Raw genomic sequence first — 14789 nt, forward strand, 5'->3', positions numbered from 1 at the left:
GGAACCTCACAAATAGCTGTCAGCAGACGAACAGGAAAAGCATACAATCAGCTTACACTCCTGGCAATCAGTCTCTAACAGCATACAGGGAATCCCCCCAATAATGAGACAAGGCTCCGTGTTGAGGGTCAAGCAGAGGTCTGACTGTACTTCAAGTACAGCCTCTTTTATTCATAAGAAACATACATAGTACTGCCCACAGGGTTTTGAAATCCAACCAACCAATATCTTATAACACACACAATGCAAGTACAGCAACCAATCGTTCCCGCCCCCTAGAGGACCAGAAGGGAGACTGCGACACAGAACAGATACAACACATCCCCACAATGCATCATGGTTTCCTCCTCTCTGTCCCAGAGACAACCGAGGGCAATCCAATTATCTCTCAGGACAAAGGGAGATCGCCAATACACATGTGGGGACAACAGGACAGACATCACCATTTAAACACACAATGGGACAATAGAACCACACCCAGCATATTCCTCCCAAGCTGACAAGTTACACTTATTATAAGTTGTTATAACTTTGTGAGGTTACATTGTCCATACATATAACTTACATCAATTTAAACAGTATAACTTGGGGGACAAACCTATCCAAAATTCACTGGAATAGGTTCAGGGGTTTAAAAGTTACTATGGGCCATAATCCTGAGGCAAGAGGCCTTCAAACAGCCCCCTCCAAAACCCAGTGGCGAGGTTGGTTTCACCACAAAACCGAATGTGAGGGAGACAACAGATCACAAGAGAGGCCACGCCCTCAGAATCCGCCCCCCCCCCCCACCACAGAATCCCCCCCGAGAAGTCTCCTGAGCGGACGTAATCATCCACGGTTCAGGGGACAAATACAGAGAGCTCCCCGCCAGCAGCCCGAGCGCTTCCGAAATGTGATGTCCTCCCGGGTCTGACCGCGGCCACTGGACAGACAAATTCCCACAGGCCACTCGTGGAATGAATCCTACCCGTAATATTGGCGTCCGGAGAGTCTTCAGATGTGACTGGAGTAGAGGAGCTGATGCAGCTCTGGAGGTGACTGGAGTGCTGGTGTCTGCCTGTTATAATGCTGAAATGTTTGTCTTCTCTGTCAGATGGTTCTGGGGCAGATTGAGGAGCATCGACGCTGCCAGCAGCAGATCAGCATCCCCTTCTTTGACGTCTTCTTGAGAAACCTCTGTCAGGGTGAGTGTGGGGGCGTGTCCCTTCCCTCTCTGTGGAGCGCTCTTTGGCGGGACCCACCCCTCTGTGGAGCGCTCTTTGGCGGGACCCACCCCTCTGTGGAGCGCTCTTTGGCGGGACCCACCCCTCTGTGGAGTGCTCTTTGGCGGGACCCACCCCTCTGTGGAGCGCTCTTTGGCGGGACCCACCCCTCTGTGGAGCGCTCTTTGAAGGGACCTACTCCTCTGTGGAGCGCTTGTTGGCTGGGACCCACCCCTCTGTGGAGTGCTCTTTGAAGGGACCCACATCTCTTTGTAGTGCTCTTTGGAGGGACCTACCCCTCTGTGGAGTGCTCTTTGGCTGGGCCCACCCCTCTGTGGAGCGCTTGTTGGCTGGGCCCACCCCTCTGTGGAGCGCTTGTTGGCTGGGCCCACCCCTCTGTGGAGCGCTTGTTGGCTGGGCCCACCCCTCTGTGGAGCGCTTGTTGGCTGGGCCCACCCCTCTGTGGAGCGCTCGTTGGCTGGGCCCACCCCTCTGTGGAGCGCTCGTTGGCTGGGCCCACCCCTCTGTGGAGCGCTCGTTGGCTGGGCCCACCCCTCTGTGGAGCGCTCGTTGGCTGGGCCCACTCCCTCTGTGGAGCGCTTGTTGGCTGGGCCCACCCCTCTGTGGAGCGCTTGTTGGCTGGGCCCACCCCTCTGTGGAGCGCTTGTTGGCTGGGCCCACCCCTCTGTGGAGCGCTTGTTGGCTGGGCCCACCCCTCTGTGGAGCGCTTGTTGGCTGGGCCCACCCCTCTGTGGAGCGCTTGTTGGCTGGGCCCACCCCTCTGTGGAGCGCTTGTTGGCTGGGCCCACCCCTCTGTGGAGCGCTTGTTGGCTGGGCCCACCCCTCTGTGGAGCGCTTGTTGGCTGGACCCACCCCCTCTGTGGAGCGCTCGTTGGCTGGACCCACCCCCTCTGTGGAGCGCTCGTTGGCTGGACCCACCCCCTCTGTGGAGCGCTCGTTGGCTGGACCCACCCCCTCTGTGGAGCGCTCGTTGGCTGGACCCACCCCCTCTGTGGAGCGCTCGTTGTCTGGGCCCACCCCCTATGTGGAGCGCTCGTTGTCTGGGCCCACCCCCTATGTGGAGCGCTCGTTGTCTGGGCCCACCCCCTTTGTGGAGCGCTCGTTGGCTGGGCCCACCCCCTCTGTGGAGCGCTCGTTGGCTCGGCCCACCCCCTCTGTGGAGCGCTCGTTGGAGGGGCCCACCCCCTCTGTGGAGCGCTCGTTGGCTAGGACCACCCCCTCTGTGGAGCGTTCGTTGGCTGGGCCCACCCCCTCTGTGGAGCGCTCGTTGGCGGCGCCCACCCCCTCTGTGGAGCGCTCGTTGGCTAGGCCCACCCCCTCTGTGGAGAGTTCGTTGGCTGGGCCCATCCCTCTACTGCACAGTACGGGTAGCAGATGGGCCCATCCTCTGCGTCCCCCCCTTCACCGTCCCCATAGACAGACATGAACAGGGCCGAACACTGAGACCTCTCCTCAGTATATGGTGGTCCTTGTCCTCGGGGGGCTCTGGAGGGGTGTGGACCCTCCCGCTTCTAATGGGGGCGATCCTCATGTCTCCGCAGGCTCCAGCGTGGAAGTGAAAGAAGACAAATGCTGGGAGAAGATGGAAGTTTCCTCCAACCCGCATCGCGCCAACAAACTGACTGACGGGAACGCCAAGACGTACTGGGAATCGAGCGGCAGCACCGGATCCCATTATATCAACATCTTCATGCACCTGGGCGTGGTGATCCGGTGAGAAATCTAGCGCATGGCGAGGAGGCGGAGCCCGGCAGATATGGGATATAATAAGTTTGTGCCCCCTGCAGGCAGCTGGTGCTGATGGTGGCCAGTGAGGACTCCAGTTACATGCCGGCCCGAGTGCTCGTAATGGGCGGAGAGAGCGCGTCCAGTGTCAGCACCGAGCTAAACGCGGTCAGTTATATAATGTACAGTGCGGGACGGGGGACAGGGTTATATAATGTACACTGCGGGGGGGACAGGGTTATATAATGTACAGTGCGGGGGGGGGGACAGGGTTATATAATGTACACTGCGGGGGGGGAGACAGGGTTATATAATGTACACTGCGGGGGAGACAGGGTTATATAATGTACAGTGCGGGGGGGTTATATAATGTACACTGCGGGGGAGACAGGGTTATATAATGTACACTGCGGGGGGGGGGGACAGGGTTATATAATGTACACTGCGGGGGGGGGACAGGGTTATATAATGTACACTGCGGGGGGGGGGACAGGGTTATATAATGTACACTGCGGGGGGGGGGACAGGGTTATATAATGTACACTGCGGGGGGGGGACAGGGTTATATAATGTACACTGCGGGGGGGGGGGGGGGGGACAGGGTTATATAATGTACACTGCGGGGGGGGACAGGGTTATATAATGTACATTGCGGGGGGGACAGGGTTATATAATGTACACTGCGGGGGGGACAGGGTTATATAATGTACACTGCGGGGGGGGACAGGGTTATATGTACAGTGCGGGGGGGGGACAGGGTTATATGTACAGTGCGGGGGGGGGACAGGGTTATATGTACAGTGCGGGGGGGGGACAGGGTTATATGTACACTGCGCGGGGGGACAGGGTTATATAATGTACACTGCGGGGGGGGACAGGGTTATATAATGTACAGTGCGGGACGGGGGACAGGGTTATATAATGTACAGTGCGGGGGGGGGGAGACAGGGTTATATAATGTACACTGCGGGGGGGGGGACAGGGTTATATAATGTACAGTGCGGGGGGGGGACAGGTTTATATAATGTACAGTGCGGGGGGGACAGGGTTATATAATGTACAGTGCGGGGGGGGGAGACAGGGTTATATAATGTACACTGCGGGGGGGCAGGGTTATATAATGTACACTGCGGGGGGGGGACAGGGTTATATAATGTACACTGCGGGGGGGGAGACAGGGTTATATAATGTACACTGCGGGGGGGACAGGGTTATATAATGTACACTGCGGGGGGGGACAGGGTTATATGTACAGTGCGGGGGGGGGGGACAGGGTTATATGTACAGTGCGGGGGGGGGACAGGGTTATATGTACAGTGCGGGGGGGGGACAGGGTTATATGTACACTGCGCGGGGGGACAGGGTTATATAATGTACACTGCGGGGGGGGACAGGGTTATATAATGTACAGTGCGGGGGGAGACAGGGTTATATAATGTACACTGCGGGGGGGGGGAGACAGGGTTATATAATGTACACTGCGGGGGGGGAGACAGGGTTATATAATGTACACTGCGGGGGGGGGAGACAGGGTTATATAATGTACACTGCGGGGGGGGGGAGACAGGGTTATATAATGTACACTGCGGGGGGGGGGAGACAGGGTTATATAATGTACACTGCGGGGGGGAGACAGGGTTATATAATGTACACTGCGGGGGGGGGGGGAGACAGGGTTATATAATGTACACTGGGGGGGGGAGACAGGGTTATATAATGTACACTGGGGGGGGGGAGACAGGGTTATATAATGTACACTGGGGGGGGGGAGACAGGGTTATATAATGTACACTGCGGGGGGGGAGACAGGGTTATATAATGTACACTGCGGGGGGGGGGAGACAGGGTTATATAATGTACACTGCGAGGGGGACAGGGTTATATAATGTACACTGCGGGGGGGGAGACAGGGTTATATAATGTACACTGCGGGGGGGGGAGACAGGGTTATATAATGTACAGTGCGGGGGGGACAGGGTTATACAATGTACACTGCGGGGGGGAGGGGGGACAGGGTTATACAATGTACACTGCGGGGGGGAGGGGAGGACAGGGTATATAATGTACACTGCGGGGGGGGGAGACAGGGTTATATAATGTACACTGCGGGGGGGGAGACAGGGTTATATAATGTACACTGCGGGGGGGGGAGACAGGGTTATATAATGTACACTGCGGGGGGGAGGGGAGACAGGGTTATATAATGTACACTGGGGGGAGGGGAGACAGGGTTATATAATGTACACTGCGGGGGGGGGGAGACAGGGTTATATAATGTACACTGCGGGGGGGGGGGAGACAGGGTTATATAATGTACACTGCGGGGGGGGAGACAGGGTTATATAATGTACACTGCGGGGGGGGGGGGAGACAGGGTTATATAATGTACACTGGGGGGGGGGAGACAGGGTTATATAATGTACACTGGGGGGGGGGAGACAGGGTTATATAATGTACACTGCGGGGGGGGAGACAGGGTTATATAATGTACACTGCGGGGGGGGGGGAGACAGGGTATATAATGTACACTGCGGGGGGGGAGACAGGGTTATATAATGTACACTGCGGGGGGGGAGACAGGGTTATATAATGTACACTGCGAGGGGGACAGGGTTATATAATGTACACTGCGGGGGGGGGAGACAGGGTTATATAATGTACACTGCGGGGGGGGAGACAGGGTTTATATAATGTACACTTGCGGGGGGGGGAGACAGGGTTATATAATGTACACTGCGAGGGGGACAGGGTTATATAATGTACAGTGCGGGGGGGACAGGGTTATACAATGTACACTGCGGGGGGAGGGGGGACAGGGTTATACAATGTACACTGCGGGGGGGAGGGGAGACAGGGTTTATATAATGTACACTGCGGGGGGGGGAGACAGGGTTATATAATGTACACTGCGGGGGGGGGAGACAGGGTTATATAATGTACACTGCGGGGGGGAGGGGAGACAGGGTTATATAATGTACACTGGGGGGAGGGGAGACAGGGTTATATAATGTACACTGCGGGGGGGGGGAGACAGGGTTATATAATGTACACTGCGGGGGGGGGGAGACAGGGTTATATAATGTACACTGCGGGGGGGGAGACAGGGTTATATAATGTACACTGCGGGGGGGGGGGAGACAGGGTTATATAATGTACACTGGGGGGGGGAGACAGGGTTATATAATGTACACTGGGGGGGGGGAGACAGGGTTATATAATGTACACTGGGGGGGGGGAGACAGGGTTATATAATGTACACTGCGGGGGGGGAGACAGGGTTATATAATGTACACTGCGGGGGGGGGAGACAGGGTTATATAATGTACACTGCGGGGGGGGAGACAGGGTTATATAATGTACACTGCGGGGGGGGGAGACAGGGTTATATAATGTACACTGCGAGGGGGACAGGGTTATATAATGTACACTGCGGGGGGGGGGAGACAGGGTTATATAATGTACACTGCGGGGGGGGAGACAGGGTTATATAATGTACACTGCGGGGGGGGGCAGGGTTATATAATGTACACTGCGGGGGGGGGAGACAGGGTTATATAATGTACACTGCGGGGGGGAGACAGGGTTATATAATGTACACTGCGGGGGGGGGGACAGGGTTATATAATGTACAGTGCGGGGGGGGGGGACAGGGTTATACAATGTACACTGCGGGGGGGAGGGGGGACAGGGTTATACAATGTACACTGCGGGGGGGGAGGGGGGACAGGGTTATATAATGTACACTGCGGGGGGGGACAGGGTTATATAATGTACACTGCGGGGGGGGACAGGGTTATATAATGTACACTGCGGGGGGGGACAGGGTTATATAATGTACACTGCGGGGGGGGGACAGGGTATATAATGTACACTGCGGGGGATGGGGGACAGGGTTATATAATGTACACTGCGGGGGGGACAGGGTTATATAATGTACACTTCGGGGGGGACAGGGTTATATAATGTACACTGCGGGGGGGGACAGGGTCATATAATGTACAGTGTGGGGGGGGACAGGGTTATATAATGTACACTGCGGGGGGGGGGGGGACAGGGTTATATAATGTACACTGCGGGGGGGTTATATAATGTACACTGCGGGGGGGTTATATAATGTACACTTCGGGGGGGACAGGGTTATATAATGTACACTTCGGGGGGGACAGGGTTATATAATGTACACTTCGGGGGGGACAGGGTTATATAATGTACACTGCGGGGGGGTTATATAATGTACACTGCGGGGGGGTTATATAATGTACACTGCGGGGGGTTATATAATGTGGGGGTACTGTCGGCAGAGTCCATATTGCGTTATTTTGGGGGTCACCCGCCGTTTCCTGTGTCCTCAGGTGAACATCTCTAGCTCCGCCTCCCGCGTCGTGCTCCTGGAGAACGCCACGCGTTTCTGGCCGGTGGTTCAGGTGAAGATTAAACGGGTCAGCAGGTAATGCGCTGGTGTCAGGTGAGCGCGCTGCCCTGTCAGCCGGCCGCGGTCATGCAGCGTTGTGTCCCCGCAGGGCGGTATTGACACGCGGGTGCGCGGTCTGGAGGTCCTGGGGCCGAAGCCCACGTTGTGGCCGGTGTTTAAGGAGCAGCTGTGCCGGAGGACCTTCCTCTTCTACACCAGCCGGGCGCACAGCTGGGGGCAGGAGATCCGCCAGAAGAAGGAGCGCCTACTGCAGCTGTTCAGCAGGTAGCGGTGAGGGGGGCCCGCTCACCTCTGGGGGCCCGCTCCTCCTCCCCACTCTCTGATTGGCCGTCTTGTTGCAGGTTGAACCGCGCCTTGTCACACGAGCAGGAGTTTGCGGATCGGTTCCTGGCGGACGATGAGGCTGCTCTGGCCCTGGGCCGCACCTGTTGGGAGGCGCTGATATCCCCCCTGGTGAGGAGCATCACCACCTCAGGTACAGGACCCTCCGGGCCCCCCGGGAGCTGCGCCCCCGCTGGTCGGGACCCTCACCCCTCATCCTGCTTTCTTTCAGACCCCGGCGGAGTGAGCCCCTTCAGCTGGCTTCTCACCCGCTACCTGGAGAACATTCAGGGGGCTCGACGACCCAAAACCCCAACTTCAGTCTTCAACTCCCGGGTCCGCAGGCTGACCCACCTCCTGGTGCATGTGGACACCAATCCCCAGGACACCGCCGCACTGAAGGCTCCCAGTAAGACCAGTGAGTATCCCTGCGAGGTGGGTCTCTGTATGGGGTGGGGGCGGGGTCTCAGGGGTGGGCTGTCTGTATGGGCTGGGGGCAGGGTCTCTGAGGTGGGGCTGGCTGTCTATATGGGGCGGGGTCTCTGAGGTGGGGCGGACTGTCTGGGGTGGGGGCAGGGTCTCTAAGGTGGGGCGGGCTGTCTGTATGGGGTCGGGTCTCTGGGGTGGGGTCTCTGAGGTGGAGCGGTCTGTCTGGGGTGGGGGCAGGGTCTCTGAGGTGGGGCGGACTGTATGGGGTGGGGCCAGGGTCTCTGAGGTGGGGTGGGCTGTCTGTATGGGGTGGGGTCTCTGAGGTGGGCTGTCTGTATGGGGTGGGGGCAGGGTCTCTGAGGTGGGCTGTCTGTATGGGGTGGGGGCAGGGTCTCTGAGGTGGGGCTGGCTGTCTATATGGGGCAGGGTCTCTGAGGTGGGGCGGGCTGTCTGGGGTGGGGGCAGGGTCTCTGAGGTGGGGCGGGCTGTCTGTATGGGGTGGGGTCTCTGGGTTGGGGTCTCTAAGGTGGGGCGGACTATCTGGGGTGGGGGCGGGGTCTCTGAGGTGGGGCAGGCTGTCTGTATGGGGCGGGGTCTCTGAGGTGGGGCGGGCTGTCTGGGGTGGAGGCAGGGTCTTTGAGGTGGGGCGGGCTGTCTGAGGTGGGGCAGGCTGTCTGTATGGGGCGGGGTCTCTGAGGTGGGGCGGGCTGTCTGGGGTGGAGGCAGGGTCTCTGAGGTGGGGCGGGCTGTCTGGGGTGGGGGCAGGGTCTCTGAGGTGGGGCGGGCTGTCTGGGGTGGAGGCAGGGTCTTTGAGGTAGGGCGGGCTGTCTGGGGTGGGGGCAGGGTCTCTGAGGTGTGGCGGGCTGTCTGGGGTGGAGGCGGGGTCTTTGAGGTGGGGTGGACTATCTAAGGTGGGGCAGGCTGTCTGGGGTGGAGGCAGGGTCTCTGAGGTGAGGCGGACTATCTGGGGTGGGGTCTCTGGGGTGGAGGCAGGGTTTCTGAGGTGGGGCGGGCTGTCTGGGGTGGAGGCAGGGTCTCTGAGGTGGGGCGGGCTGTCTAGGGTGGGGGCAGGGTCTCTGAGGTGGGGCGGGCTGTCTGGGGTGGAGGCAGGGTCTTTGAGGTGGGGTGGACTATCTGGGGTGGGGTCTCTGGGGTGGAGGCAGGGTCTTTGAGGTGAGGCGGGCTGTCTGGGGTGGGGGCAGGGTCTCTGAGGTGGGGCGGGCTGTCTGGGGTGGAGGCAGGGTCTTTGAGGTGGGGTGGACTATCTAAGGTGGGGCAGGCTGTCTGGGGTGGAGGCAGGGTCTCTGAGGTGAGGCGGACTATCTGGGGTGGGGTCTCTGGGGTGGAGGCAGGGTCTCTGAGGTGGGGCGGGCTGTCTGGGGTGGAGGCAGGGTCTTTGAGGTGGGGTGGACTATCTGGGGTGGGGTCTCTGGGGTGGAGGCAGGGTCTTTGAGGTGAGGCGGGCTGTCTGGGGTGGGGGCAGGGTCTCTGAGGTGGGGCGGGCTGTCTGGGGTGGAGGCAGTGTCTTTGAGGTGGGGTGGACTATCTAAGGTGGGGCAGGCTGTCTGGGGTGGAGGCAGGGTCTCTGAGGTGAGGCGGACTATCTGGGGTGGGGTCTCTGGGGTGGAGGCAGGGTCTCTGAGGTTGGGGGGCGGTCTGTCTGGGGTGGAGGCAGGGTCTTTGAGGTGGGGTGGACTATCTGGGGTGGGGTCTCTGGGGTGGAGGCAGGGTCTTTGAGGTGGGGCGGGCTGTCTGGGGTGGGGGCGGGGTCTCTGAGGTGGGGCGGGCTGTCTGGGGTGGAGGCAGGGTCTTTGAGGTGGGGTGGACTATCTGGGGTGGAGGCAGGGTCTCTGAGGTGAGGCGGACTATCTGGGGTGGGGTCTCTGGGGTGGAGGCAGGGTCTCTGAGGTGGGGCGGGCTGTCTGGGGTGGGGGCAGGGTCTCTGAGGTGGGGCGGGCTGTCGTTATGGGGCGGGGTCTCTGAGGTGGGGGCAGGGTCTCTGAGGTGGGGTGGGCTGTCTGTATGGGGTGGGGTCTCTGGGGTGGGGGCAGGGTCTCTGAGGTGGGGCAGGCTGTCGTTATGGGGCGGGGTCTCTGTTGTGACACTTGCTTCTCTCCTTAGATGGGAAGAGCCGGGACCCCCCCACTTCCCCCGTGAAACCCTTTGGTTCTGAATGGAGCAGTATGGCAGGGATCGCTCGGTGCTGGCAGGGAGTGGTCCGGAACCAGGTGCAGCGCTTCCTGGAGATGTCCTGGAATGATGTGGATCTGGTCTCCCGCTTCTGCGCCATGTACCGGGCCCTCAGATGCGCCATGGATGAGATGTTTGGACGACAGACGCGGTTCTTACTGTCTCTGCGCCAGGGCTTCTGTGAGGGACTGTTACAGCTGTCATTCCTGACCGCGCTGCACGTGAGTCTGTCCCCGGTGTGGAAGCCCCTCCTCGGATCTCCGGTCCCTGGGGCGGCTCCAGCAGTGTCTGTGGCGTGGCCCCTCTAGTGTCGGCGGCGTGGCCCCGTCTTCCTGTCTGGGGATGTTGTATCTGTGTTGTGTGTTGCAGGTGACGGAGCAGTTCGCTCGCTATATAGATCGGCTGATAACTGCGATTCGTGCGGACTCCTCGGATCTCCGGTCCCTGGAGCAGCTCCAGCAATTCCTGGACTTTGTCCTTTTCTTGTCTGATCTGGAATTGGCCAATTCTTTTGAGCATTTTTACAGGTCAGAAAATTATTTTGTTTCCCACAATGCTGCTGTTTCCTGTGATGCTCTGTGCTGCTGTGTTCAGGCCCTGGGTTCCCATTCTGCTTTGTGTTGCAGGCATTATCTGGCGGACCGGCTCCTGTCCCTTGGACCTTGCTGGTTGGAGAACTCAGTAGTCGATCACATTGGCATTTGTTTCCCAAACCGGTTCCCCCAACAAATGCTGAAGAACCTGGAGGAGGCGAAAGATCTGCAAAGAGAGGAGCATCTGTACCGGCTGCAGGAGCGTGATAGAGCGGTCTTATCTGAGGAGGAGGACAATGAGGAGGAGATGGTGAGGAGAAGAGGGAGTAGGTGATGATTAGGACATGGGGAGGAGGACAATGAAGAGAAGATGATGAGGAGGAGAAGATGGAGTAGGTGATGATGAGGACATGGGGAGAAGGAGGACAATGAGATGGAGATCGTGAGAAGAAGAGGGAGGAGGTAATGATGAGGACATGGGGAGAAGGAGGACAATGAGATGGTGAGAAGGAGGAGGAGGACAATGAGATGGTGATGGTGAGTAGGAGGGGGAGGAGGCGATGATGAGGACATGGTGAGGAGGAGGTAGTGAGTAGAACAATGAGATAGAGATGGTGAGGAGGAGGAGGAGAACATGGGGGTAGGGGATAGTGAGGAGGAGGGGGATAGTGAGGAGGAGGAGGACATGGGGAGGAGAAGGAGGTGATGAGGAGAACATGGGGGGTAGGAGTTAGGAGGAGGACAATTAGATGGAGATGGTGAGGAGGAGGTGATGAGGAGAACATGGGGATAGGAGGTGATCAGAAGGATATGGATGGTAGGAGGTGACGTTGAGGACATGGGGAGGAGGAGATAGCAAGGAGAAGGAGAACAATGAGTTGGAGATAGTGAGGATAAGGGGGAAGAGTAGAAGGTGATGAGGAGGAGAATATAGGGGGTAGGAGGTAGTAAGGAGGAGGACAATGAGATGGTGAAGGGAAGGAGGGGGGAGGTGATGAGGAGGATGTGGAAGGTAGGAGATGATGATGAGGACATGGGGAGGAGGAGGCCATAATGAGGAGGAGAAGTGGGGGGCGGAGGTAGTGAGAAGAAGGACATGAGCAGAAGGCAGAATGTGATGAGGATGCCCTGGGGGGGAGGAGATGATGAGGAGGACATGGGGAGGAAAAGATGGTGACAGGAAGGGGATGAGGAAGATGGGGAAGACATGGGGAGGATAAAGTGGTGAGGAGGAGATGGTGAGGAGAAGGGTAGAAATGAGGGGGAGATGGTGAGGAGAAGAGAAAGGAAGATGACAATGAGGAGGTGACGAGGAGATGGGGAGGATGTGGCGAGAAGAGGGAGAAGATGGTGAGGAGGAGATGGTGGTGTGCTTGGCGAATAGGAGGAGGACATGGTGAGGAGGAGATTTTGAGAAATGGGAAGACTTGCGAGGAGGAGATGGTGAAGCATGTGCAGCGAGCCGCAGTGAGGAGGGTAGAAATTATGGTTGTGATCCTAAAAGGGGTAGTAGTACTCGCAGTTTCTGGTGGCTGTCCCCGCTTTAGTGCTTCCTAGGACAATGCAGTGACTGGAGTGCGCACCCTTTCTTCCCTCAGGGCACACCCTGGTATTGGGGCTTCTGCCTGGTGATAGTTGGGGTGCCCCTGAGGGTGAGCAGTTGTCAGGGTGCAGGGGCCGGCAGATGGATGGTGGAGACCATAACCAGGCCCATTGGTGGTAATGAAGAAAATCTTTCTTTGTTGAACCGATGTTGGGAGTAGTAGTACATATAGCAGCAAAAGGTACGTTGCAAAGTATATCACAGTGTAGTCTTTCTCCCATTAGCGATGAAAATGCAGCAACAATGATGGAGGTAGTAGTACTCCCTGACTCGCCCTCTCTAAAGATACTTAATAGTCTCTCCTAATAACCACAGGCATGCAATTATGTTCTTATTAACCCTTTCTGCATTTATTGGGCGGAGGTGTGCAGATCGTAGACACAGATGACTAGTCAGTCTCAGGGTTTGGTGGGCCCTGGATTCAATAATCCTTCTACAGCAGCAGAGTCTCTTATGCCGTAAACGGGCGATTCCTTACTGACGTCATCTTGCACCTTCTATAAAGTCTGGTCTCTTTCCTTCAGGGGTTCTCTGGTAGCAGAGTTGTAGCAGCTGTAATCTCGGAGACAGAGGTTCTCTGGACTTGGGCCTGGTCTCCAGGAACTGTGACACACATCTTTTCTGTAGCTCTGCTCCGACTAAGCTCTCTAACCTGGGGACAGACTAAGTCCATCACCCTGGTAATCTAACTAGTCTGCCAGTATAAACTATCTGTTGCCCATACATTGCTGCTAGGATCACACAGTGCAGAAGTGAGCGCTTCAACCACAGAGCACAACAATAAATTAACCTTTTTGTCAGTAATGAACCCTTTGCAGTAATCTTCTGGGGTACTGCACATGGTGAGGAAGAGATGGTCAGGGAGTAGAGGTGGTGGAGGCTGTGGTGAAGAGCAGGAGAAGGCGAAGAAGATGGTGAGCTCTGTGATGCAGTTTGGTGTCCTCTCCTCCAGAGCTGTGATCAGAGGCTTCATGTATTATGGTGGCGTCTTCCTACTCACTGTATCCTCTGTGTCTCCAGGTGATGGAGGAGAGGTCAGTGCTGCAGTGTGGTGTCCTCTCCTCCAGAGCTGTGCTCTGATCAGAGGCTTCATGTCTAATGGTGGCGTCTTCCTCCTCACTGTATCCTCTGTGTCTCCAGGTGATGGAGGAGATCTCAGTGCTGCAGTGTGGTGTCTTCTCCTCCAGAGCTGTGATCTGTGATCAGAGGCTTCATGTATTATGGAGGCTTCTTCCTCCTCACTGTATGCTCTGTGTCTCCAGGTGATGGAGGAGATCTCGGTGCTGCAGTGTGGTGTCCTCTCCTCCAGAGCTGTGCTCTATGATCAGAGGCTTCATGTATTATGGTGGCTTCTTCCTCCTCACTGTATCCTCTGTGTCTCCAGGTGATGGAGGAGAGCTCTGTGCTGCAGTGTGGTGTCCTCTCCTCCAGAGCTGTGCTCTGATCAGAGGCTTCATGTATTATGGAGGCTTCTTCCTCCTCACTGTATCCTCTGTGTCTCCAGGTGATGGAGGAGATCTCAGTGCTGCAGTGTGGTGTCCTCTCCTCCAGAGCTGTGCTCTGATCAGAGGCTTCATGTCTTATGGTGGCTTCTTCCTCCTCACTGTATCCTCTGTGTCTCCAGGTGATGGAGGAGATCTCAGTGCTGCAGTTTGGTGTCCTCTCCTCCAGAGCTGTGCTCTGATCAGAGGCTTCATGTCTTATGGTGGCTTCTTCCTCCTCACTGTATCCTCTGTGTCTCCAGGTGATGGAGGAGAGGTCAGTGCTGCAGTGTGGTGTCCTCTCCTCCAGAGCTGTGCTCTGATCAGAGGCTTCATGTCTAATGGTGGCGTCTTCCTCCTCACTGTATCCTCTGTGTCTCCAGGTGATGGAGGAGATCTCAGTGCTGCAGTGTGGTGTCCTCTCCTCCAGAGCTGTGATCTGTGATCAGAGGCTTCATGTATTATGGAGGCTTCTTCCTCCTCACTGTATGCTCTGTGTCTCCAGGTGATGGAGGAGATCTCGGTGCTGCAGTGTGGTGTCCTCTCCTCCAGAGCTGTGCTCTATGATCAGAGGCTTCATGTATTATGGTGGCTTCTTCCTCCTCACTGTATCCTCTGTGTCTCCAGGTGATGGAGGAGAGCTCTGTGCTGCAGTGTGGTGTCCTCTCCTCCAGAGCTGTGCTCTGATCAGAGGCTTCATGTATTATGGAGGCTTCTTCCTCCTCACTGTATCCTCTGTGTCTCCAGGTGATGGAGGAGATCTCAGTGCTGCAGTTTGGTGTCCTCTCCTCCAGAGCTGTGCTCTGATCAGAGGCTTCATGTCTTATGGAGGCTTCTTCCTCCTCACTGTAT

The 14789-nt window shown here is 57.2% G+C and overlaps 1 protein-coding gene across 1 annotated transcript in view; it reads left to right on the forward strand.

Moving 5' to 3' along the window:
- The window catches only part of CUL9 (cullin 9), a 40999-nt gene that overhangs the window by 21567 nt on the left and 4643 nt on the right, over positions 1 to 14789 (forward strand). The window contains 10 exon segments of the mRNA XM_044290193.1: positions 1094 to 1184; positions 2765 to 2936; positions 3011 to 3116; positions 7301 to 7408; positions 7469 to 7644; positions 7722 to 7855; positions 7934 to 8119; positions 10252 to 10541; positions 10690 to 10847; positions 10947 to 11163. Of these exon segments, the coding sequence (XP_044146128.1) occupies positions 1094 to 1184; positions 2765 to 2936; positions 3011 to 3116; positions 7301 to 7408; positions 7469 to 7644; positions 7722 to 7855; positions 7934 to 8119; positions 10252 to 10541; positions 10690 to 10847; positions 10947 to 11163 (1638 nt within the window).

The sequence above is a fragment of the Bufo gargarizans genome, chromosome 4, assembly GCF_014858855.1.
Source record: "Bufo gargarizans isolate SCDJY-AF-19 chromosome 4, ASM1485885v1, whole genome shotgun sequence".
NCBI classification, from domain to species: domain Eukaryota; kingdom Metazoa; phylum Chordata; class Amphibia; order Anura; family Bufonidae; genus Bufo; species Bufo gargarizans.